The sequence below is a fragment of the Dermacentor andersoni genome, chromosome 2 (assembly GCF_023375885.2).
Source record: "Dermacentor andersoni chromosome 2, qqDerAnde1_hic_scaffold, whole genome shotgun sequence".
NCBI lineage: Eukaryota > Metazoa > Arthropoda > Arachnida > Ixodida > Ixodidae > Dermacentor > Dermacentor andersoni.
The window spans coordinates 26,136,268-26,159,698 of record NC_092815.1 but is presented as its reverse complement, the minus strand read 5'-3'; the positions used below and the strand labels follow the sequence as shown (position 1 = coordinate 26,159,698).

At 43.8% G+C, this 23,431-nt stretch overlaps 1 protein-coding gene across 3 annotated transcripts in view; it reads right to left on the bottom strand.

Annotated features, from left to right (window-relative positions):
- Positions 1–23,431, bottom strand: part of cbc (protein CLP1 homolog) — a 37,710-nt gene that overhangs the window by 8,268 nt on the left and 6,011 nt on the right. For 2 of the 3 annotated variants that reach the window (XM_055077332.2, XM_055077331.2), the window contains exons 6-11: positions 22,762–22,811; positions 21,313–21,353; positions 13,508–13,678; positions 11,311–11,400; positions 7,240–7,340; positions 5,434–5,572 (exon numbers count right to left, since the gene is read on the bottom strand). In XM_055077332.2, the coding sequence (XP_054933307.1) occupies positions 5,434–5,572; positions 7,240–7,340; positions 11,311–11,400; positions 13,508–13,678; positions 21,313–21,353; positions 22,762–22,811 (592 nt within the window). The remainder of the gene's footprint in view (positions 1–5,433; positions 5,573–7,239; positions 7,341–11,310; positions 11,401–13,507; positions 13,679–21,312; positions 21,354–22,761; positions 22,812–23,431) is intronic. The other variant, XM_050189702.3, reaches the window with a different exon arrangement.

Here is a 23,431-nt window from a genome sequence, read left to right as displayed (position 1 = left end):
TATAGTGCTTGCAGTTAAAGTTTTGTAGTGGAATACGTGTGCAATGAAAATTTTTAATTTTTTTGGTGATGGTGCCTATTAGACGGCCATACATTTTGTATATCTCATAATTTTCGTTAGATTTCTTTCTTAGTAGATACGAGCATGTCTTTACAAACTTTGCTCAATTTATGCCAAAATCTTGATTCTGGTAACTTATATCTTTTTTATGACATACATCTCGTTAATTAACTTTTATGCGTGAAAAGTGCATTCATGTTGCCTTTTGTTTATGTATTACATAAAATACTGAGTGCCGTAATTCCTTCAGAAAAAAAATCTGGCGTAACTTACAAAAAACACCTATTTTCTCCATTGTAGGGAAAGAGTTAAAGGGGCCCTGAACCACCCTTTGGGCTGGGTGAAAAAACACAGTCCGCGGATAGCATATGTTGCTCTGAACATCTCAGCCAAATGTGGCAGTCGTGTGCGGCACATGGATCTCACAAGTGCAGTGTGTAGTCACCTTTCTCTCAAACACTCTCTTTTCAACAGAAGCCTGCTCCTCACTCTTTATTTTGTAATATATGTAGCAGATTGTCATACGTGGCTGCTATTGGCCAATATAGCTGGCATCAATGAAGGTTGCTTGGATCAGTGCACTTCTTCCTACTGCTACTGTGTATACCTTCGATGCAGTTTAATAAAGTCTGAAGTAAGCGAAAATCTGCTTTCAAATTTCAATAATAATTACATATTTTAGGAAGAAGCCGATTATCGTCTGCTTATGTTCAGCTGTGGCCGCCCGCGTAAGAATTAAACCTTGGCCACCCTGCTTATCAGTGTCGCAGCCGTCGACTCTCGCTAATTTCAACTAGTTTTAAACACTCAACTAGCGTTCAACCATGCGAAACTTAAGATCAGACCACACGCACACTTGCCAGCATGCGCCCGCTCCTGGCCACTTTTGGTTAGATGCCTTGGCGGACTTCATTTTGTAACTAGCTATTGACAGTGCTTCAATATGCGCAAGTTGGATGTGGCTACTATCCGTCAGTCAAGCTGATGCAGGACAAAGCAGGTTCACACATAGCACAGCCAGACAGGAGTATATGAGCGCGAGTGCACACTTTTTAGCCCTGTCATGCACAAAGCAAATGCTGCAGTTGCATGTAGCTGCGGTCTGCTATGTAATGTAGATAGTGCGGCCGCCGCCGGGTATTGCAACGAGTTCATTGGCTGAGCGCACTGCGGCTCGCTGAGGGCAACAGTGTTTGGCCATTGTAGGGCACCAAAATTGGAAATAGTGGTGTCTATGTGAACATCCAAAATCAAATTTGAACTGCGTGCCCTGGTGGCATTCAGTAGGCAGAGCGCTGTGGGCACACCGTGCTCTGCTGTAGCATTCGCAGTGCAAATCATTGAACAAGGAATGGAAGCACCATGAATAATATGCGTGATTGCCAATAACTCTGCTTCTGCTGAACACACTGACGAACATTTTACGGCAATGTATTTCTGATATAGTCTAATTTCACTTCAGATGCATTTCTCGAATTCGATAAAGAGTGATTCAGGGACCTTTTATTAAACAAAAATACATGTGCCACTAAGTGATATGCAGCTCCCCTGCTGTGCTGCCAATAATAAAGAACATTGGTGATGTTTACACATGTATATAGTCGATCCTGGATATATCATACTCAGATATATCGAATTACTGTCTATATAAAACAGTTGCCAAATCCTTTTGAAAATCCCAGGAAAAAGATAGCAACATATTACGTCTGCATTAAATTTTCGTTCACAGCTAAATACAGTTAAACCTCGCTATAATGAAGCCGGTAAAATCGGTAATTTGCATCGTTATAATGAAATTTGACCTTTTATGCAAATAAGTACAGTCGCCAATCGATTTTTCTTACAAGGGGCCACATAATTTGGCGAATTATCAGGCAGTCTAAAAAAGCAAATTTGAGTGAGAAAACAATCATTTTGATTAATTTGGGAGTCAGCGATGAATGATACGGTTTTATGTCACGTCCACGATATCTTCACATTGGTGGTACGAATTAAGCAAAGCCAGCCACGTTTTCACAAGCGCTCTGCCACCACAGCTGATAGCGTCGCCCGCACTGGGACAATGCTACCATGAAAAGCACTGGCAACGAGGAACGAATGCTTCATCTGCCTCTCCCTCCAACAGGTCACCGAAACTTGAGACTATGCAGTCTCCAATATTAAACGTACGGGAAGACAGCTTACATGATGTCATGTCATCTCGGCACGCCCACTCTTCGCACACGTGGCAGATTGCCTCTAAAGCAGGGTGCACGGCTGCGTATGTGCTCAGCTGCACTTACAACCATGCGCGCCGAAACACGCGCCAGGAATCGAGGCATGTGCAAACTAACCCCCTCCCTTCCCCTCGTGTGCGCTTGATCACGTAGCAGCTCCCTCCCTCCCCCCCTTTCCCTTTGCTTGTGCGGGAAGGCAGCACTCATGAAGCCACCATCTTTCTTGTCTCACCCTCACATGCTTTCACTCGCACCTAAAGCACTCAGTGCGCACTTGGACTTTGCGCAGAACATCATGCAGCTCCGCTTCGGCAGTCGCTCTTGTCGCGTGGCGTGCGATTAGAGAGGTGCATTTGCAAGGAGCTGCTTGTAATTCAATCATTTGAGCACCTGCGTCTGCGAAAGTTTCAATTTATGGTCTTAGCATTCCTTTGTGGCGGCAGTGAAATTTCATTATATTGAAATCGCACACACACACACACATCATTATATTGAGGTTCTAAATGCATGGTGTTCTATGGGCAAGAGGTTATGCAAAGTAAAATACTTCGTTATATCGTGTTTTAACTGTATATTGAACGCTGCACCATGCCGTGTTCCTGCAGCAAGTGTGCTTCTCCGAACGGAGATGCGATCCACCCTCCTTGCATGGTTGGAAATATTTAATGCCGACAAATATGAAACTGCTTTGTTTTGGCAGATGCTGTAAAACAAGATAATGAATCTGACGGGCAGTAAATGCCACGGAGAAAATATGAGCAGGGTGCTCTCAGTTTTGCTCACTGCGCATATGGATGGCTCGTGCTAACTGCAGCTGTTTGTTATCGGCAAGAGCAGATCGCCACTCTGCTTAACCCTTTCGCTGTCGGACCTTTCTGGCCATGACGCACCCCCAGTGTCGGCTTGGTTTCAGGGAGCAAGCATAACAGGGAATGAACATAGCAATTTATTTTTGATTATGATTGGTATACAAATAACATAGTCAATGCAATATGCACATTTTAATGTTCTGCAGCTGTTATTACTAAACATCATCATCATCATCATCAGCCTGACTATAACATCCGCTCAACATCCGAATCTGACGATGCGGAACTCATCTCTTCGTCGCGTTAGACGCTGTCCGAGTCCAAATCCGAGCTCGGCTCGTATTCTGAATCGTAAGAGCCACCGCTCCAATGAACAGACGAAGGTCTCGAGCTGCTCAGCTATCCGAAAGTAACCGTGCGCAGGGAGGATGCGCTTTCAGTCACCCGTGCAACGGAGATAAATGGGACGTTGTGTGATCAAGAAGAGGGAGATGGAAAAAGGCTAAAACAAAGTTCGAAGGGCTTTACGTTTACTGCTGCAAGTCGGAAGCGAGGGTGCGGCAAGAGAGCGAAAGCAGCAATCGAGTCACTCTTTTCGGAGAGGCAACGGCGGCGCGTGCGCCTGAACTTGACGCGCCGTAGCAGACACACCAACAGAAGAAAATAAAAACCTTCAAACCGGCGGAGATGGCAGAACAACCCTTGAACCCATAACCACACGCGCGCGACGCATGATCCAGCGAACGTGGAGCCACCGCGCCACTCGGCAAAAAGAGAGGGGGGCGTGGCAGTCGCACCGTACTCTTCAATACGTGTACTAACACAGGCCGGGGCGAAAATACGAACTTGTAGGAAGAGTCAACAGATGGCGTGGCCAAGTCCGGGAGCGCCAGCTTTGCGCGCAGGCGCGAAATTTTGAACGCGCGATAGAGAACGTACCGGTACGTCAGTGACACTGTGGGGGGGAAGCGCGATGACGTACCGGTACGTCAGTGACAGCGAAAGGGTTAAAGAACATGAAAGGCCTCGTGGTCCAAAAATAGTTTTTCCGCAAGGAAGGGTGGATGATGCTTGATCCTTTCACTGAGTGGCGCCAGGCGTGTGATGCCGAACTGGAGATGCTGCGCTGCCCGGTCTGTGTCTTGTAGACAAAAGCTTTTTAAGAACAGAATTTTAGGACTCTGTGCGTGGCCAAAACGAATCTGACCCCAGCCTCCCCTGGAACGGATCTTTACATTAGTTTGAATTTAACAAATCCATCACACGCGACATCTGCCCTTTGTGGAAAGACCACTGCTGCAGCGGTGTGCAGCTCATCACTGTGTCATTCGCGGATTTACACTGCATGCATTTCATTCATGCTCGCACGGTTAAACGAGAGTGGAAATGGACTCAGATGCTCTGCAAGCTGAAAGCCACTTCTGAAACTAACAACATGTGAACTGTGCTGGCAGTCACCGACGGATGGGAAAGGCCGAGAACAAAGGGAGGTAGCGGCCGCGAGGCGTCGGAGCGCTGAGTGGCACACAAGGAAATATGTGCAGGCTTAGCGCGGTTGAGAAGCGAGGATGACTGGCTCCAACTGGAAGTAGGTTCCGAAACCTGATGACAGTTTGCCTGGCTTGTGGCCCATATATAACGATCAGCTGTTTAAGCGGCATTTTGTTGGTATTGTAACAGACATGCAGTCAGGCATGTTAACGCGTGATTCGCAGTACAAGTGAGAAAATGTGGCAGCACGGTGCATATCCATGTCCATATCCATTTTATCGTGAATAAAAATGCACAACAAGCACTTCAATGTGCGCAAGGCAGACTGCAGTCTTGCTCTCGGGGAATGTGGGCATTTAGGGTTAGCACTACGAAGACCATTCCACCACCCAAGTGACTTGCAACGTTTATGAGCTAAAAATAATTCAATTTTTGTGCGTTCAACACAGCCTTGAAGATGCAAATCGTTAAGTTCCTGCTTTTTCGGGAAACTCAACAATTTCGGGAAACTGTCCAAGACATGTGGAGATCTCAGATAAGATTCAGATAGGCATACTATATATTTTGAATTATCTACATATCGAACTATATATTGCGATCCACTTGAAGTTCAACATATCCAGGATCGACTGTTTTACCTTTAAGTAACAGAGTTTCAAAAAACTTTAACTGTGGAAAGCCATGCTTTTAAGAGGCAGAATACGAGAAAAGTGGATACACTTATAATAACTTTGTCTATGTATAACAAAACAGAGTTCCTTCCACTTCAATTTCTTCAATTTTAGTGCAAAAAATAAAAAGGAGGGAGAACACCACCGCCGCTGCTATATTCTTCATTGAAAGAGCTTTGTACTTACCACCTATCTTGTACAGTTTGATGTCAGAAAATTTGATATCGAAAGAGTGTGGATACAGAGGTGTCCTGAAGCCATAGAAGTACTCTCTCACCCTCGAATCTCTGGATTCTGATCTCATGGACTTGCTGCGCTCTACAACCTGTGGCCAGAGTATATGGTGCGATTCAGACAAGTGTATAGGGAAAGTGTAAAGTGCAATAAACAGATTTAGCATAATGAAGATGAATGCATGCACATATAAAGAAGAACCAGGAGATGCAGGTTCTGCGATCTTATGATTCAGTGCTCAACTGAAGCATGCAAAACATCCATTGCAACGACCAAATGTGTGACTTATTTCATGGCATAATAATGTGAACAATAGGCTGAATATTATTATCGTTTTTGCTTTTTTTCAGGACGAGGAGACGCATAAGACAAGTATGCTATTGATAACTGCATCTGCACTAAAACTTGTTTGCTGAACTAAATCTCAAATCTCTTTAGCACGTCAACTCAACATGCACAATAGGGAAGAGAACCACTACCAGGAGAGGCATCTCCTTAGACAAGCTTTGATGGGTAAAGAAAAGAGAGCCAAAAATATTTTCATTCTTGGCTTGACATACTGAAACCTTGCAGCAAAAGTGTTATGCAAAATTCCATTTACTTTTACCTAATATTGATCATATGATACTGTGTTGGTTTCCTAATGCAAATACACTATTTACCTGGCTGATACCCAGTTACTACTGAATGTGCTCCAACAATGTTTTGGAGAGAGAGAGAGAGAGATTGGGGGGGGAATTTATGTACAGAATGGCAGAGAGGTCGGCTTGGGAAATAGTTTGCTCTGGTTTGCTACTCTGCTCTGGGGGAGAGATGTGGGGGAAAAAATGGCATGATGAGTGACAATGGTAATGAAAAAGAGGCATGCATACAGGTGCACTATGCTGAAACATGTGTCCAACCATGTTTAACATGTTTAACCATGTGTCTAACCCAGTGGATTGTAAAAAAAGCTATAGCAGTTCTTAAAATCATGGTTGCACTGTTTGCATCAGGCAAAGAACCCAAAACACCTAATCAAGTCAGCTATTGACGAGTTCAATCAAAGAGACCAGTCTATGTCATTATTTCATGCATGCAGGACAAACATAAAACATGTGCAAGTGTTTTTGGCATCTGACAGTGTTAAAAATTTTGACTAGTGTCACTGCTACCTATGAGCTGTGTATAACATATGGTAAATGCAACACCAAAGCAAATCCAGTGCACCATACTTGTTTGGTTTCATCTCAGCTTGCGAGGCATATGGAATTTTATTTCTGGGTCCAACATATCCATCACCAGTGGTGTTGATCTGGTTCATAACTTCATAATTTATTTGGGCCAAGTGTTCAAATGTAGAGTTGTGTATGAACTCAACAAAGCAAGGTTTCATATCTGTTCACAAGAGTGAAATATGTATTTCAGAGCCACTGTTAAAAGCTGCTTTTCCTTTTACATCTGCCTTCTTATTTCCGACCCTGCCACAGTGTGCAGGTACCCATTGAAAGGCGATGGTGTGGCCATTTCCATTGCATAGCCCATTACCGTATTCTGAAGAAAGCGCTCAGCAGGATGTTTGTGCATGTTCATGGTAGTTGTCATTCTGCCATTTTGGCTGTGTCTTCTCTGTACATATTTTGTAAATATAATTTTGCCTACTCTTTATCTGTGTCACAATATGTGCCAATTCTCAGACTAAACTAAAGAACAATGTCAAAGCATAGTCTGTACAATCCGGGAGAAAGGGAGCGAGGGGAAACAAGACTTAAAACTTACACCTCCAGACTTTGGTGTGAACACCACTTTGACGAAACCTGGCATATCTCTGACTAGTTCGTTGTACAGCCGCTCCTGATCCAGCACTAGGACAACATCCACTGAAAAGAAATGGAATATGTCAACTGCTATTGACCCACTAAAGGCTCTACTCTTCAAAGAAGCAGTACTCAACACACACAGAAGAGCATTTCGTACAAAATTTTTCAGGGTGCAAATTGGAATTTCATAGAAAGGATGCGGGGTTGAGGTGCATGCCAGCACATTTGTGCGGGCATTCACCTATTGGTCAACATAACATTTTTTTCTCACTTAAAACGAAAATCACTCTGATTCGACTGTCACAAATAAATCTCCTTGGTTTACTCTTCCAAATGAGCGCAAGCATGCATTTTTACTTGAATCACATCACCAATCTACACGTGCCTGAACATGGGGCATTTCACACATTTTCCAATGTTTGCATCCCTTCCACTTCAAAACTACCGTACTTTGTCATCAACTTCAATACTTTTTGACACGCTTACTGCTAACTATCCAGCCGTGTAATATAGTAGTATTGTGTCTGTAAGCTTTGTAGAATTAAAAAAAATAATCAATATGGGCGCAGAATTGCCATATTGCTTCACCACAAAGCACTTCATGAGACACAGAAGTGGCCACCAATGGGAGAGAATAAGAAAGCGCCATTCCTTCGCTAGCAAATAACAGATATTTAAGGCATTCTGTGTAGTATTGTATTTTGAGAGCATCTTTTGGTAACCTAGGTTTCGCCCACTACGGCAACATTCAAATCACTGTAAGAGAGAAAAAGTTTTTTCTTACAAAAATACTTTCCGAGGGCAAATAGCACGCTAAAATGATCGTCCAGAATTTTTCCGAATAGAATCGGAGAGGGTTGAGCACACGCTTGGGATGTTTGGCATGGCATGACCCTCTATGAAGTTGAATGACCAGCAGAGCTGTATATATGGTGACAAATATGTTCATAATACGTCGATTGAAAATAAAAGGCACATAACACAACCAATGTTGTTTTCTTCAAGATTTTTGTTGTTTTATTAAATTGCATACCCAATGCTTTTCTTACTTTTAACCTTTTTTGTTTGCTTTTTTTATTTATTATTTGCTCACCAAGGTGGCGATTGCTTTATGTCCACTACGATATATGGCCAGTGGATCTGTAGCAACCGTGGAAAGTTTCTTGGCCAATGCGAGGTCTATACGCGACCAATGACACGTCTTGGGCTCCCCGACGTTTGTGTAACATTGAATCCCAAAACTTTCCAATAGAAACGCCATGAACCACTTTCCATCTGGCCGAGACACGTCTATGTTGAAATCACCCACAATTATGGTGGGCGTGGAGTCGGAAGGGGTGTTCCAACCAAAGATGCATACGCCTGGTGTTTGCGGCACGGTCTTCATCCGTATTATGTGTCGCCAGCCGTCACCGCGCACATTTCCGCTTCTGTTCACAACAGTGTTCTTCGTAGACATGCTGTTTTTCAGAAGTCCTCACCGGACGCGCCTATCCATTGCACGGGTGGAAATGAGCTGAGATAAGGTTACGTGGTTTGCCTACAGGGCGCGTGCCGTCACACCGCAACCCATACTAAACAGTGTCTATTCTGGTTTGTTCTTTATTACAATATTTGTTTTATCACTACACGTTTCGCCACTTCTTGCGATTGAACGAAGATGGGGCATACCTAGCGATACACTTTTGCTTGATGCTTTAGTTCTTTTAGCTCTGGGGTGGCTGCCATCCTTTTTCTGCGTACGCACACAAACCACCAGAACCTAGTGTATAAAAGCTACGCTGTAAAACATGCATTCTGCAATAGTGAGTCCGAAATTTCTGAATGTAACCCGACACATTTTTTATCAATACATTTTTCTTTAATGTCTCCACAGTGTGGGCAACGTGCCTGGAAATGCGCTTCACCAACAGACCGCAATGAGAAGCAAGAGTTATGAACTACTGTGGTTTATTATTGTGACAGCAATTATATGGACACTGCAGGCACATGCGTGCTGGCATCGTCGGCGTAGCCATCAGGTTCCGTATGAAGTCCAAGGGTGACAAAGGTATCACCAGAGGACTCTGGTGATACCTTCGTCGCAGCGCGCTGTATGCTGCATGTGCAAGTAAGAGCATGCGAGGGCGAGCCAATGATGGCGGCTAAATCTCGTGCACACATGGGAGGAAAGCGGGGAGAAAGCACACAGTCTTCTGTCTCACGCAAGGCACCGGAGGGGAGAGGACGTTCTAATCCAGTGGCTACTGCGTATGGCACAGCCGTGCGGGCCCTATCTTGAAAGCGATCTGCGATGGCGACAGAGTGCGCTGTGTTTTTGCCGTTTCGCTGGTGTTGAAGCGAGAGGCAGCATGAAAGTCTATTTGCCCACTGCTGCTGCTGCCGTGCTTCCTCACTCTAGCGTTTTGACAGCGAGTGCGCGTGGTGATCAAGTGAGACGTGTTCAGGTTTGCTTGTGCATGTTGACACCATGCTTATTAATTTAGTTAGTAAGTAAATGAGTACAGGTTTATGCTACCGATAAAACTACTATCCTTATTTCGTATAGCTGTCTACTAATTTGCTATTGCAATTGATGCTTCTCCTTTCGGGTGAAACTACAACTGTTTTTCAAAGCCATTTTTACCTGATAGACCAGTGTTTTCCAAAGCACCTAATGCTTAATTTTCTCGTTTAAGTTATACTAGAAAGTTATAGAACAGATTGGAATAGCTTTACATTATACCACATAAGGTAAAACTATTCCGATCTCTTTTTATTCCAAATCCGCCATTAGCCCTTCGTGACAAGTCACAATGGCTTAGGCCTCACTAATATGGGTATAAAAATAGATTGGAATAGCTTTATATTATACCTGCCCTGGGGACAGAGACGCCAGTCCGCCGAACCTGCTGCAGCGTGCGCCTACCAAATATAGAGTTCATTCACAGTGCCCTCAACCTACATTTCGTTGTTTTGCGCCTCAGCTAGGGAGCACCGTGCTGCTTGGCCCACTCAACTGTATTCTAATACACTGTAAATCCGGGCCTTTCCAACAGCACTGACGACAGCCGGGAGTGGCCACACGTGCGCCGGCCACTTGCCGAAAGCGCCGAAAAGTTCAGTGTTATAAGTGAGAAACTTACAACTGTGCGGGAGGCATCGTCACGCTGAATGTGAACTGCACTCTTTTTTGGAGAAAGAATCCACTTGCTGTTTGCACCCACCATCGGAGTACACATGCCAAAGCCGTTCTGGCACATCGTGGTGCAATTTCTGTCAATTTTCTTTGGTGCAGTTTGGCAGAGGAATTTGAGTTTGTATCAAAAGGCTGCAATTTGCGCCGGAGTCCCACCCTTGACTGTCTCTTGCCAACTGGCCTTTGCACCTACAGCGAGTGCATACCTGGTGTTGCTCTTTTTCAGAACCCTAGGCCAAAGAGCAGTGTTTAGTGCTCGCGCGTGGTCATATGAGTAGAGCCGCACTTATTGGAAACCCAAACTGACAGAGGTTGCCTGGGCTCTCACGAATGGGCACACTGGTTATCATGACAGCAAGCAGCATAGCCGTGCGGACTTTCCTATCGGCATGCTGCAAGGAGCCGTCCTCTCACAGCTACCTGCTAGTGGCGCCCTCTGTATTTTTCGCCCTTGGCAAGGGAGCACTTTTATTTCTGCTCAAGTCCGGAACCGGGCGTTTGTGCAGTGTTGGGTGCTGCCGGGGACAAATAAATGGTTTCTGCTAACTTAGGGCAATACTATGTTTGCATGCATGCGCAGTGCTTGGTGCTCCCCTTTTGTGGCCTGATTGCACGCACAGCGCTCGTTTATGCAAGGTGATGACTGACACGACCCTGTGGCTTGCTAAGCTCGAACCCACAGTAGTTGGTACTCCTGTGAGATACTAGACCCCCATGAGGTAGAACAAAATAGCAAAACATAGATCTTTAAAGACAACTTGAACACAAAAAGTTACGAAGTGTCACGAAGTAAAAGCTGAATGTGTTTCAACTCTAGATAGCTGTCAAGTAAATTTTAGTTACAATTCATACCTTCAAAAGCAAGAGCAGCGTGAGTAATAGCCTTGTAGCCAGCTCCTTTCACCCAACCACAGGTGTTAATGATGATGCCACTGACGCTAGCTGGAACCAAGAAAATTATGCAAGACAGTGAGCACTAAGTATTTGGTGATATTTGTTTATAATATTTTAAGACAGTCCAGGAATAAGATTGAAAACAATAATGGAACAAGTACAAGAAGGCAGCAGGTTTGTGTAAATGTTAAAGGGACACTAAAGAAAATAGTAAAGTGAACTATATTAGTAAATTACCCTTCTGCAAAATTAAAGAAGCCAGTGTTACCACGTGAGGATGCTAATTAAGCGAGAATAGACTCAAGAACAATAAACTAGTGGCAAAGCTGCCTTGAAGTTCCCAGACCAGCTTGCCATGGTGTGGATTTTGATGCAATCTGCCCAAGTTAATTTCTAGGAATAGATGGTAGATTACATTAGAGTAGAACCTTGTTCATACATTAAAAAGAAAAATGTGAGAAAAAACATACTAACTGGGAAAACGTAAAATCCGAAGTAACTAAAAAATGTTGACAGGCTCAATTACTGTTGACGTCTACGTAATGCGAAGCGTCATACCGATTGTTGCGGCACAAGACACGTTTTGTTGTTTTCCTATTGCGTGGTGTTTTAAGAGAATGACGAAACCAAAACGAAATCGAGGTGGTGGGTGATGCCGGAGGCTGCTGAAGCAAAACGTGATGCCCACATTGCGCCGCCTGCAGAAGGGAACGGTGGTACGTTTGAATTATTGGATACTAAAGGCATGCAGTACGCTACCAATGGCACTACGCATCACGCGCCATAAAACAGATAGGTGAAGATGCTTCTGGGAAAAGGTTTGACGGTGATAGTTGTGAATGCGGCATGCGACAACCCGGGCGTAGATTTGCTCGTACCGGAATAAGAAATTGTGCGCGCCTTCATTTTCATGTGAGACGGGCGGCTATGTACTGTTCTGGATCGCGCCTTTTCTTGTTCACTTGGGATCTAATGGCTGGAAAACTTATATGATTGCAGTCCGCAGCAGCGAAGGGTGGCACATTTCGGTCATTGCCTATTAAAAGCGTGCGCTAAGCTTCCGATGGCACCATGCGCGGTGAAACAGATAGGTGAAGATGGTTATCGCAATAGGATTGGCGGTGATGGCTGTGAATGCTGTGTACGAAAACCCTGGAGAAGATATGCTGGCACCGAAATGAAAAACTGAGTGTGCACCAGCGTTTTCACGTAAGACAGGCGGGCAAGCATTGCGGTGAAGCTGCAGCAGCGGGCAGCTATGTGCCGTTCTCGATCGCACGCACCCCGCACATTTTCTTGTTTACATGGGATCTAGCGGCCGGAAAACGTATCATACGAACACAGTCTGGCGATGCACTGAATGTGCCAGAAAATCGTGTTTTCTGGGAACCTATGAACCAGTAAAAAATGAATGCAATTCTATTGGGTCATTTTCTGTGTTCTCGTTTGCGAATGTGGGAGCTGGAAAAATGTACTTAACAGGAACATATCAATGAGGTTTTACTTTATATTCTAAAAGAGCCTAAGACTGAACTTGGCAAGTTTCGAGAATTTGCACTGTGCAACAATGACAATAAGACGAGAGAATACTTTGATATCCGTGATGCCACACTGGCATACCAGCGCTGGAGTTCATTCATTCATTGCTTTAATTGGCATCATGCCACATGGAGCCAGGGGCACAGACAAAACACCGCAATAGTGCAGCGTGATGGATATCTATGCTCTCTACATTTGGTATGTGGCCCAAAATTTAAAAAGCGGAAATTTAGCCTTCATTTTCTTTCTAGTAATCAACCCATTACCTTCATATTAAATTAACAGAAATAGTCTTTTGTAAGCATATTTTATCAGTCTAAACTGATTTAGCATTTCTTTAATGTCCCTTTAAGCAATGCATGTAAAATCAGTTCACCAAAACTTGTCATGATTTTAATCACGATACATGTTTCATTATAACACTGATAAAACTGAACAACAGGATGTCAGCAGTAAATGGAAATATATAATATTAAAGTGACACAGAAATCCACTTAAAGCTGCATACCCCATGACAAACTACTGTATGATACTAACTTGACATAACGTTGCATTGCAGACAGTTGAGCAGAGCCCAACTGATTATTCGGGGGCCTGGCTACATATTGAAACTAACCTTTCTTGTTGCTCTCAGCACGCTGGCTGATGACCTCCGCAAGTCGAGAAACAAGAACATTGTACAGTGTGGCATTGGTCCCTGGAGTACTATGGCCATAATGATAGACGAGGGGGGCCTGCTGAGAAAAGCCTTCTTCAACATCTGCTGGTCTTTCCACCAAAATTGCCGCTGAGGATAGTTCAAAGAAATTCAAAGTTTGGATTAGAAGTGTTGAAGTGCCACAATGTCAATGTCACATCAGTTGGAGCATCAGCAATACGGTCTAGTCCAATCAAAACTTAGCAGGTTTAATCTGCTCCTGACTAGCACAATAAGCATCATTTCATTATTGGCAACACTTGTACTTGCACCGACCACAAGTTGTCACATTAGTCAATGTAGTACACGAAATAAATAAGATTCAACTAATCAAATTGGACTGGTATTAATGAATCTGTACAACAAGTATGTGCACACAATTGTAGCTGTACAATGTGCTATACAGTTGAGTTTGCTTTTAGTGATGCCGCTTATCCTAACTGCAAACAATCACACTCATAGCAATATGCTTCCTATAGGACAGGGGTTCTCAAACTTTCTGGCCCCGAGAAACTCAGTCAGCTTTCAATCTTTGCATGGATATGCTTATACAAAGACTCAAGGGCTCGTTAAAGCATGCAGTGAATAGAGAGAGAGAGGGAGGGGGTCTTGCTGCCCACATATAAATCATTTGTCCTTTAATACTGTGAGCGCTGGAGTGCCGGCATGTCTCTGGGGAAGGTGGAGGAGAAGGGCCACATTCCCTCTGGGTCCACCAAACCAAAGTAGCACCACTCCTGCATCTGTGTGTGGCCTTCGTTATGTTCCGTTCAGTGTTTATCTTTATTCTCAAAGGCCATCACTCTTGAAGAGGAACTCACGATAATGCATATGATGTGTCGTCTCAGAAGAGGGCAACAATGAAGTGCATGCGCTAGTTGCACAGGTGCTTGGGCACATACACACCTCACGTGGAGGATACTAGCCAGTGATTATTCCAATGCTTGAACTTGTTCCAAGCTTGTCTGCTGCTATGTTTCTTATTCCTTATGTTTAATAAATCATAGGCAGCAACCAACAGCTATGCAGATGCAACGATTGGTGACCAGGAAGACTCAAGACTCACCAGCTGACAAGCAGCACTTCACCAACTTCAAGGAACGTAACGACATGGCGACGCCTGACTTTGTTCAGCAACGCTAATTTATTGGCAGCTCCGATTCCTGGAAATCCTAGGATGGGAGGCTCCAATTATTCTTTGAAACTAAGAACATTACGCACGCTTCTAAGAAATGTGCACATCTGTTATCACTGTGCGGGAAGCACACTTATGTCATCTGCACCCTCGTTTAACCCAAGCAGCCCAGTCAAGTGGGCTACAATGTGATCATCAAGCTGCTCAAGAGTAATTTTGATTAACAACCTTCAAAAGTCTTCTGCAGGGCACGCTTTCAATGTGGCCAACTGCACGGCGAAACAGTCAGTGATTACGGGACAGCACTCCGGAAAATAGCAGCTGGTTGTAATTTTGGAACCAGCGCAGACACGGCTGCAATTACAACAATGCTATCTCTTAACGTAATGTTGCGTGATCGACTGGCTTTGTCAAAAACTGCCAGGTAATCACTCTCGCCCCTATTGAGAAGAATCACGATGGCTTGCGTGTCTCATGGCATCCCATGACTTGCATTTCCTTCTCTGGCTTGAGAAGATCAAGAGGACACAAAAGTTCTCATCCAAACATCGCCCATGCAGGTGTCATTCCAGTAGCTGTCTGAACTGTGGTGTGTTGCTGATACAGCAATCTCATAAGTCCGCACTGCATTGTCCCAGTGGTTTCCGTCATGAGTGCTCTCTTCAGTTCCGCCACATGGCATTCTGCCCGGCCATTTGTTGTCAGATGGTACACTGGTGATGCTATGGCCTATGTGCCATTTGACACATAGAACCGTTTTATCGCACCAGAAATAGAGGCTTTTCCCATTGTCGGAGACGACATTATGTGGTATGTCGAATGTGGCGAAAAGGCTTCGGAGCACACCAATAACAGGTGTGGATGTTGCTTGTCCCATGAAGGACTTCCACCCAGCTTGTGTACGCATCCACAATGACTACGTAGGTGCCCCCGTGTAGTGGCCAGACAGCATTCCCTCCATGAAGCTCGTAAAAATGGCTGGTGCTGCAGAAATTCCAAATGGCAACCATTTGACCTTGCATAGACCTTTCAGCATGTTGAGGGTTGTTGAGGGTTATTATCTCAGCTGTCACCAGTTATATGAGGTTGCTGGTAGGCCTGTGCTAAATCCAGAGTGCTGAAGACCTTGCCTTCCCTGAAGTGGTTGATAACCTCATCTGCAGTGGGAAGTGGGTAAGCTGCCTTCTTCGATACCTGATTTACTGTGCAATGGTAGTTGCTGCATACTCACAATGACCCATTTTTCGTTACAACCAGTACCATAGGCGTTGCCCAATTCTAATGCTGTGGATGTTCAATTATGCCTTGATTTCGCAGTCGAACCAGTTCAACCTTTACAGCAGATCGCAATGCAAGAGGAAACGGCCATGCCTTTGGTAACTTTGGATTTGCTCCTTCCAAAAGTTTGAGTTGTACAGCAGGACCACCGTGTGCTGAGACATCCTCATCAAACACATACCGATATTTGGCCATAAGCTTGGAAAGACATTTGTAGTCTTGATATTTCACTACTGCCTGTTGTTGGTATACCAAGAGGAGGAAACCAGTTTCGTTCGAGGAGGTTACACCTTGCTCCTTTGATAACCACAAGCGGCAATCTACAGGTCTTGTCCCTGTCGGTTACTTCCACAGGTGCCCAACTGAGAACTCAAAGGGCCTGGCCTGAAAATGTGCGTAGGAGAACACTGTCTGGAGCCGTAGTGAGTCATGTGTCGATGTGGCTTTGGACGTAGCATCACTGATGAGTACGCAGGCAGCACTCGAGTAGACTTCGAAATTCAAGTACTTGCCATGGATGCATAGCTGGATCATGACTTTCTGTGTGCTTGATGTGTCCATTATGGTTTTGAGATCGTACAATGCCACATTTGGCAAGTCCTGGTGAGACATGACTGGTGCTGAAGCCACTGTCGAAAGTCCTTGTCATGGGTATTCGATGTTGTTGTTTCCCTTAGTTTTTGCACTTTTCTTCTTCTTTATGCATGCCTTTTCAATGTGTCAGCGATTCTTGCAGCAGTTGCGAGAAGCTGTCTGAAACTTGCAAGCGTCCGGGCTATGTTGTGGCATCACATCGCCAGCAGCATTGATTATTCTTTTGAAAATTGATGCTGCAGCTACCTTGGTTTTGTCTCACAGATACTTGTATTGGCTTTGTGAACCTCTTTAAAATCTGTCTTCACGTTTTTCTTGTCATCAGTGTTTTCAGCTTGCAGTGCAAGATCGAAGCATTTTTTTCCCCATGTGCTGTATTGAAGCGTGCACCATAAATAGCATATTCACACAAAGAAGTGTCAGATGCACAAATGTTTACTATTCACAAACAAATGTCGCATGTTACTCACACTGTGTAATGGTATCCAATATACCGATCGTGGCTATGCTAAGCCTAAATACCCTTGTCGCCCAGCATATGCAGCTGCTGCATAGGTCTCTTGCTGCTCGCAGTGTCGAAGTGTGGATGTGGCAGGCTTTGTTAATACAAAATTCAATGCAAAATTGCTTCTCTAGATCAATAAATTGTGGGAGTGAATGGGAAGAAATGGGATGGGGTCAAATTTGGTCTGACTGCTTGCGAAACCCTAAGGTGCCCTTTGCGAGATGTAGTTTGAGACCCTTGCTCTAAGACATCATATAAGTAGTACTCAAGATGTATACTATAATCATCCAAACTACAAAATACTAATACAGTCAGAACAGGTCTTGTGATTCTTGTGAGAAGTGGACTGAACCATGCACATGTCAGGAATGGTTTATTGCTGCTGGCTATATTTTGTGAAAAGAGGTGGTACAATTTTGCTAACAACACTGACACAGAAGCAAAGCAGTGATTAGCGCATTTTGAAAAGCAGTTGCAACTGTAATTTGTGCAAAACACAGCTACATTTGGTGATAAAGAGAACAGGCACAGGCACTTGGTCTGGACAACATAGTGAGAATATAGTTAAGCAAGTTGGAACTATAAGAACAGCACACCTAGCATTTTATGTTGCTACAACAACACGCAGGGTGTAGTTAAACATGCAATAGAGGTAATGCAGCGCAAGAGAGCAATCCTAAAAACATAAGCACAGTCAAATTACATACTCCTTATGTTTGCAGCTGACCGCTAGCCAGATAATGCGAATACAGGGTGTCTACCAAGTTGACATTTCCAAATTCCCTGAGCTTTCCAGTTTTTCCCTGAGTTCCTATGTAGAATTCCCTGAGTGATAGAGAACTTTGTTTTATGTCAAGACGGGCTGACACCATGTCAACCGATGCTGTCACTCTATAGTAAGCATGATAACAAATAAAAAAAAGACTTAATCCAGTTTGAATGGTAAAGAGCAGGGTTTATTTTATTCCGAAAGAAAACAGAAGGGAGGGGTTAGTAAAATGCACAGCGAATAAAATATCTTCGAAACAAATGGCAAAACCCATTGCAAATCAAGTCGAACATTCTCAAACACTAATAAAAAGGAGATGCATACTGAAGCAAATATTTTTGAATATGAGCCATTTCTATCAGCTGATAGCAAATTCATAGGTATGAGGCCTAAACTTTGTCACAAGTGAGATTCTCTTGCAACAGCTGGTAAGCCAACCTCAACTGTCCTGACATACTCTCAGCCCATGCACAATGCCTCGGTGTTGCATTTCATTTTAAAGAGTTTAATTTGGTTTGGATGAGGGACACCTGCATCTCAGCGTCAGCCAACACTTTTTTTTTGTTCTTTCTGAGTTCACGCTCCCTTCAAAGAAGCAGCGGCACGCTTCCTTTTCCGTTCATTCCTCAATGTGTAGTTCCTTCTTGTTTTCATCCTCCTTCTGCCGTGCATTCGCCCTATAAACTATTTGAAGCATCCCCTTGGAGGGTTGTACAGTCAACGTCCAAATTTTTGAACTCCTAAGGGGCCGCAGAAACGTCTGGAAATTGGGCAGTTAAAAAAAATCTTAGTGCCCTTCCACTCTGTGAAGAAGGATGACCAGCGAAGCTGTGTATGTGTGCCCCTTAATGGCGAACTGCACCTCCGTTGCAGGTCGGCCCGGCATTGCACTAACTTCGGGATTGGCCCTCGTATGGGGAATGCTTAATGCATGCTTCACCTCCACCGCGGGTTGACCCGGCATTGCACTATCTTTGGGATCAGCACACGTATGGGGAGTGCTTAACGTCTGCTTCACCTCCACCGCGGGTCAGCCCGACACTGCACTATCTTCGGGATCGGCACACGTATGGGGTGTGCTTAACGCCTGCTTCACCTCCACCGCGGGTTGGCCCGGCATTGCACTATCTTCGGGATCAGCCCACGTATGGGGAGGCCTTAATGCCTGCTTCATCTCTGCCGCGGGTTGATCTGGCATTGCACTAACGTCGGCATAGGCCCAGATATGGGGAGTGCTAATGCTTGCTTCACCTCTGCCACAGGTCAGGCCGGTATTGCACAATCTTTGGTATCGGCCCACATATGGGGAGTGCTTAACGCCTACTTCACCTCCGTGCGGGTCGGCCTGGCATAGCACTATCTACGGGATCGACCCGTGTATGGGGAGTGCTTAACGCCTGCTTCACCTCCTCCACGGGTCGGGCCCGTATTGCACTATCTCCGGGATCAGCCCACATATGGGGAGTTTTTTGCTTACAACACGAAAGTTTCCTTGGGCGGTAGAGGTATACAGCTTCGCTGTAAAATTGAATGCATGTCTTTTACTGCCCTTAAAAGCTCTAATCGCCACAGGTAAATCCGAAAAATCTCTGAAGGCCTGCCAGTACACTTATTAGGCATATCTGTGCTCGTACTGTGACAGGAGATGGCCGGTGCACGCGTGTATAATTAAGGAATACATACTGTGTCCCGTGACAATTGCCCCTTTCCATGCTTGTTATGCTTCACCGCAAATACTTTTGCGTATGCTTCACCGCGTAAAAACGCTGTATGAGGCGATGCTGACTTTTGGGAACAAGCATTATGCAACGCGCCGTGTTTTCCGAGCTTCGAAGCCAATATTTCGGACCACAAAGGCGGAGTCGGTGCCACTGCCGACAGCGGTGAATTCTTTCAATAAAAAACATGGTGCCAAACGGCAAGAAGTTTAATAGCAAACGCCGAAGCAGCTAGGCTTAGCATTCGATGCGGTGGTGGCTATGGCTGTCAGCGGATCTGTGTGCAAGAGCACCGGTTCGAGGCGGCGAGGTAATCAAAACGGCAGCAGTAGTGGCTTTGATTAATGCCGTTTCGGATCTGCAGTCACGGCAAAAAGTCAGGAAAATTAGAAGGCGAAGGGTTCTCGAGTGCGACATTGGAGACATTCTTATACACTGATCCGATGGGGTACTTGGTGGTGCCGTGAAGCCGTCCCAATTATTGGGCATCCGGAAAAAGTCGGTAAGTGACTGTACACTGGCAACTCCTCCAGCCGACGACATGGAGTCAAAGATTATTCCTTATGATTCCTCTCTGTTACTCGAGCCAGCATTACCTCGACTTTCGTTCCCTTTCAATCAAATTACAGCTCATTTTCCCTGATAGAAGAACAAATTCCCTGACTTTTCCCTGAGTATTTCCAGACTACTCAAAATCTCTGAGAATTCCCAGTTTTCCCGGTTGGTAGACACCCTGGAATAGTAAAGAGAATCAGTGGCTTGCGCTTTTTCCTTCACAATTTTTTTTTTACTGTACCATGACTATAAATTTAAACTTTGAATGAACAGCCTTGGCCAGGAGGGCTTCAAGCCATACTTAGACATGGCATGGAGAGCCGTTGTTGTGAATGAAAATGACAAAGGCAATCAAATGAACATAATTCTATAAGATTGGTTTACATTCAAAACTGATGTGTGCTTAACGCTTCCGCGGAGGTATATCGAGAACAACCACATGCAGGCCTACTGGTCTTTAGTGTTACTACATAAATAGAAACATCACAATATATCATATGTACAGAAAACCAAAGTTTGGTTGGAACTTACACATAGAACAGAGGCAAAGTGGTAAAGGTAAGGAAGACCGCCAATTACAAAAGAAGTCTAAAATAACAAAGATAAAACAAACAGCAGCACTTGTGCTTCCCTGTGCCATCTTCAGAGCCCAAAGTACAAAATCAATTATAGATATTGTAGTTGAAGGCAGCCAAACTTTCACTGCTGCCACTGAACTGCCAAAATTTCTTTCATTGTCAGTAACGAGAAAGAAATAAAATTCATATAGTATATATTAAAGAAAAGATGCCAATGACAACACACGCAGTTGACCCATGTTAACTGGAAGGTACCTAACAAATCTGTATTGGAAAACGTTAGCATACTGGAAATGCACTGTGCCTGAAAAAACAAATGAGACAGCCGTTAAATCGTTCAGTTTCATGGAGAACAGAGACAATTTAACAAGAGAAACAGAGTCTTTGTTTTTGCATAAAAGTACGTTTACGCAATGAACCATTTGGCAAAATTGAAATTTGAGACTGGGTGATCTGTTTTTGTGCTACACCACTATGAAACAGTTTCATCAATATCAACAGTAGCATGGCAACGGGCTTGCCCACAAGTAATGCTGTACAGCTGTGTGCATAAATATGAGTAGCTGTCAAATACCAGAAATGAGCAACTGACCAGTCACACATACCAATTGTTCCAGGTATAGATATGTGGCCCTAAGAAAAACAGTAAAAAAAAAGTGTGTTACACATCAGCACAAACCAACTGCATGGCGGTAATGGAGAAAAAGTGTGAACCACGCTTGTGGTCTCAGATGCTGTTGTAGTTAACACTTACCAACGCTGTATGTTTTTTTGCTGAAGTGATTTTTATTTATTTATTTATTTAGAAAATAATGCAGGCCTTGGAAGGCCCAAGCAGGAGGGGTAAAGCACATATACAATAAAGCAAAACATGTAGAATCAAAGTACAACACACATATATTGCGACAAGCACACTAGAAGAGAACAGTTAAAATGTTACATTATACAAACAATACAACAAAGTCATTTTATGCAACACAGTAGCACAAAAGTACAAATCATTAATAAACTAGGAAAACAACAATAACAATAACAGGTTTGTTAGGCAGCAGGTTCAACAACAGGTTAATCAAACATGAAAAACTCAGCCAATTTTATAAGATATAGTATGTTCAATCGAGTCAATGCTGGTCAGTTGTTCAATGGGCCAATTGTTCCACTCTGCTATCGTGGGAGGAAAGATGAATGTTAACTAGAACAGCCGTGCATTTTGCCGCACATATTGAGGACATATTTCTCGAAAAGTTGTACTAGATACTGGGCATCAGCTTTATGTTAGCTTCAATTTTGCAACTGCAATGTGTCATAAAACTCGCTAAAGGGCAACTCCGGCGTTTCTTTAACCATATTGGGATATTATCATATTCAAATGGCATTGACAGTCCCATCATAGGTAGGGTGGTTCAATTTGCTTAGAAATTCATCAATAATTTCAAATAACCAATAAAAGACATACCAAAACCGAAACGGGTAGCTGCTTTGTGCGACGTCACGATGAGTCGATGACGTCAGATCCTACACTACTATAAGGTACCGTAAATAGGCACAAGGCATGCAAACATGCAGTACATGTGGCACTAACACTAAAGAAGCGAAGCTGATGTCTCCCGATGACACAGGGAGCTTTTACGAATTTTCTGAACCAGACAGCGGCGATTTCAGCGACGATTTCGGCGGCAGTAGCGGTGTAGTCTCTGGCATCACAAACACAGGGTGGCTAGTAAAATGTCATGAGCCGGGAACACGCAACTAATCTTCAAAATTCATTTTCAGAAAAATTAAATGACTTGCAGCCATATTGTTCGGCACAGATAATCAGAGTGCAAAAGAGAATGTATATTCAAAATTTTATTAAGATCAGTGGACATCGAAAAATCGTTGGAGTTGCCCTTTAATGAAGAGCTAATAGTGCACTTCAGTTAACTAGTTCCTCAACTAGTAATTAACACATTTGTCCCAAAGGCCACTGCCACAAAAAAATGTGTTGTGAAAATAATTGTTCCCCAAGCTTTATTATATTCTGTGTTCTATAAGCACTTACATGTCTTCACTTAAACACCTGGTATAAGAATGTATTCTGCCAGCACATACCTATGGAGTCAAAGAGAAATTATAATAAGGAAACTTCGGAGGGAGCTAAGCACAGTGCAATGAATAATGGAAGAAATGATGGGCGTAATAACAGGAAGACGGCAGTATGGTGCTGCAATAACACCACTGGTTTCTGTTATTTCACCGTCTTTATTTACTTGTTTCATTTCATTGTTCCAATAGTCAATAGATGGACCAAGCAATGGATTTGCACAGTTTAAAGGGGCACTACAGAGAAACACTACACCAGTTTAGACTGATGAGTATTTTTTCAAAATGCTATATTCATTAATTTCACAATAACAAGTTGACTATATTAGAAGACAGAACGAAGGTCAAATTACCATTTTTTAATTTTGCATTAAAACCCCAGCACCAATGTTTTAAGTGTTGATATCATGAATTTCAAGGTATTCTTATTGTGCCTTTAAGTTGCTGTGGCTCAGGAAATGTTCCTGAAAATTGCTAAGTTTAACCTTTGGCACTTATGGAATACAATGCAGCCAATCTTCAGCAATAATGAAATGAACTAGGCTGACATAGACGCTGTCAAAAAACATGACGTGACAGTGAGCTGGTGCGGGAACTTCAAAATGGCCATCACCACCAGTCTTTTGTTT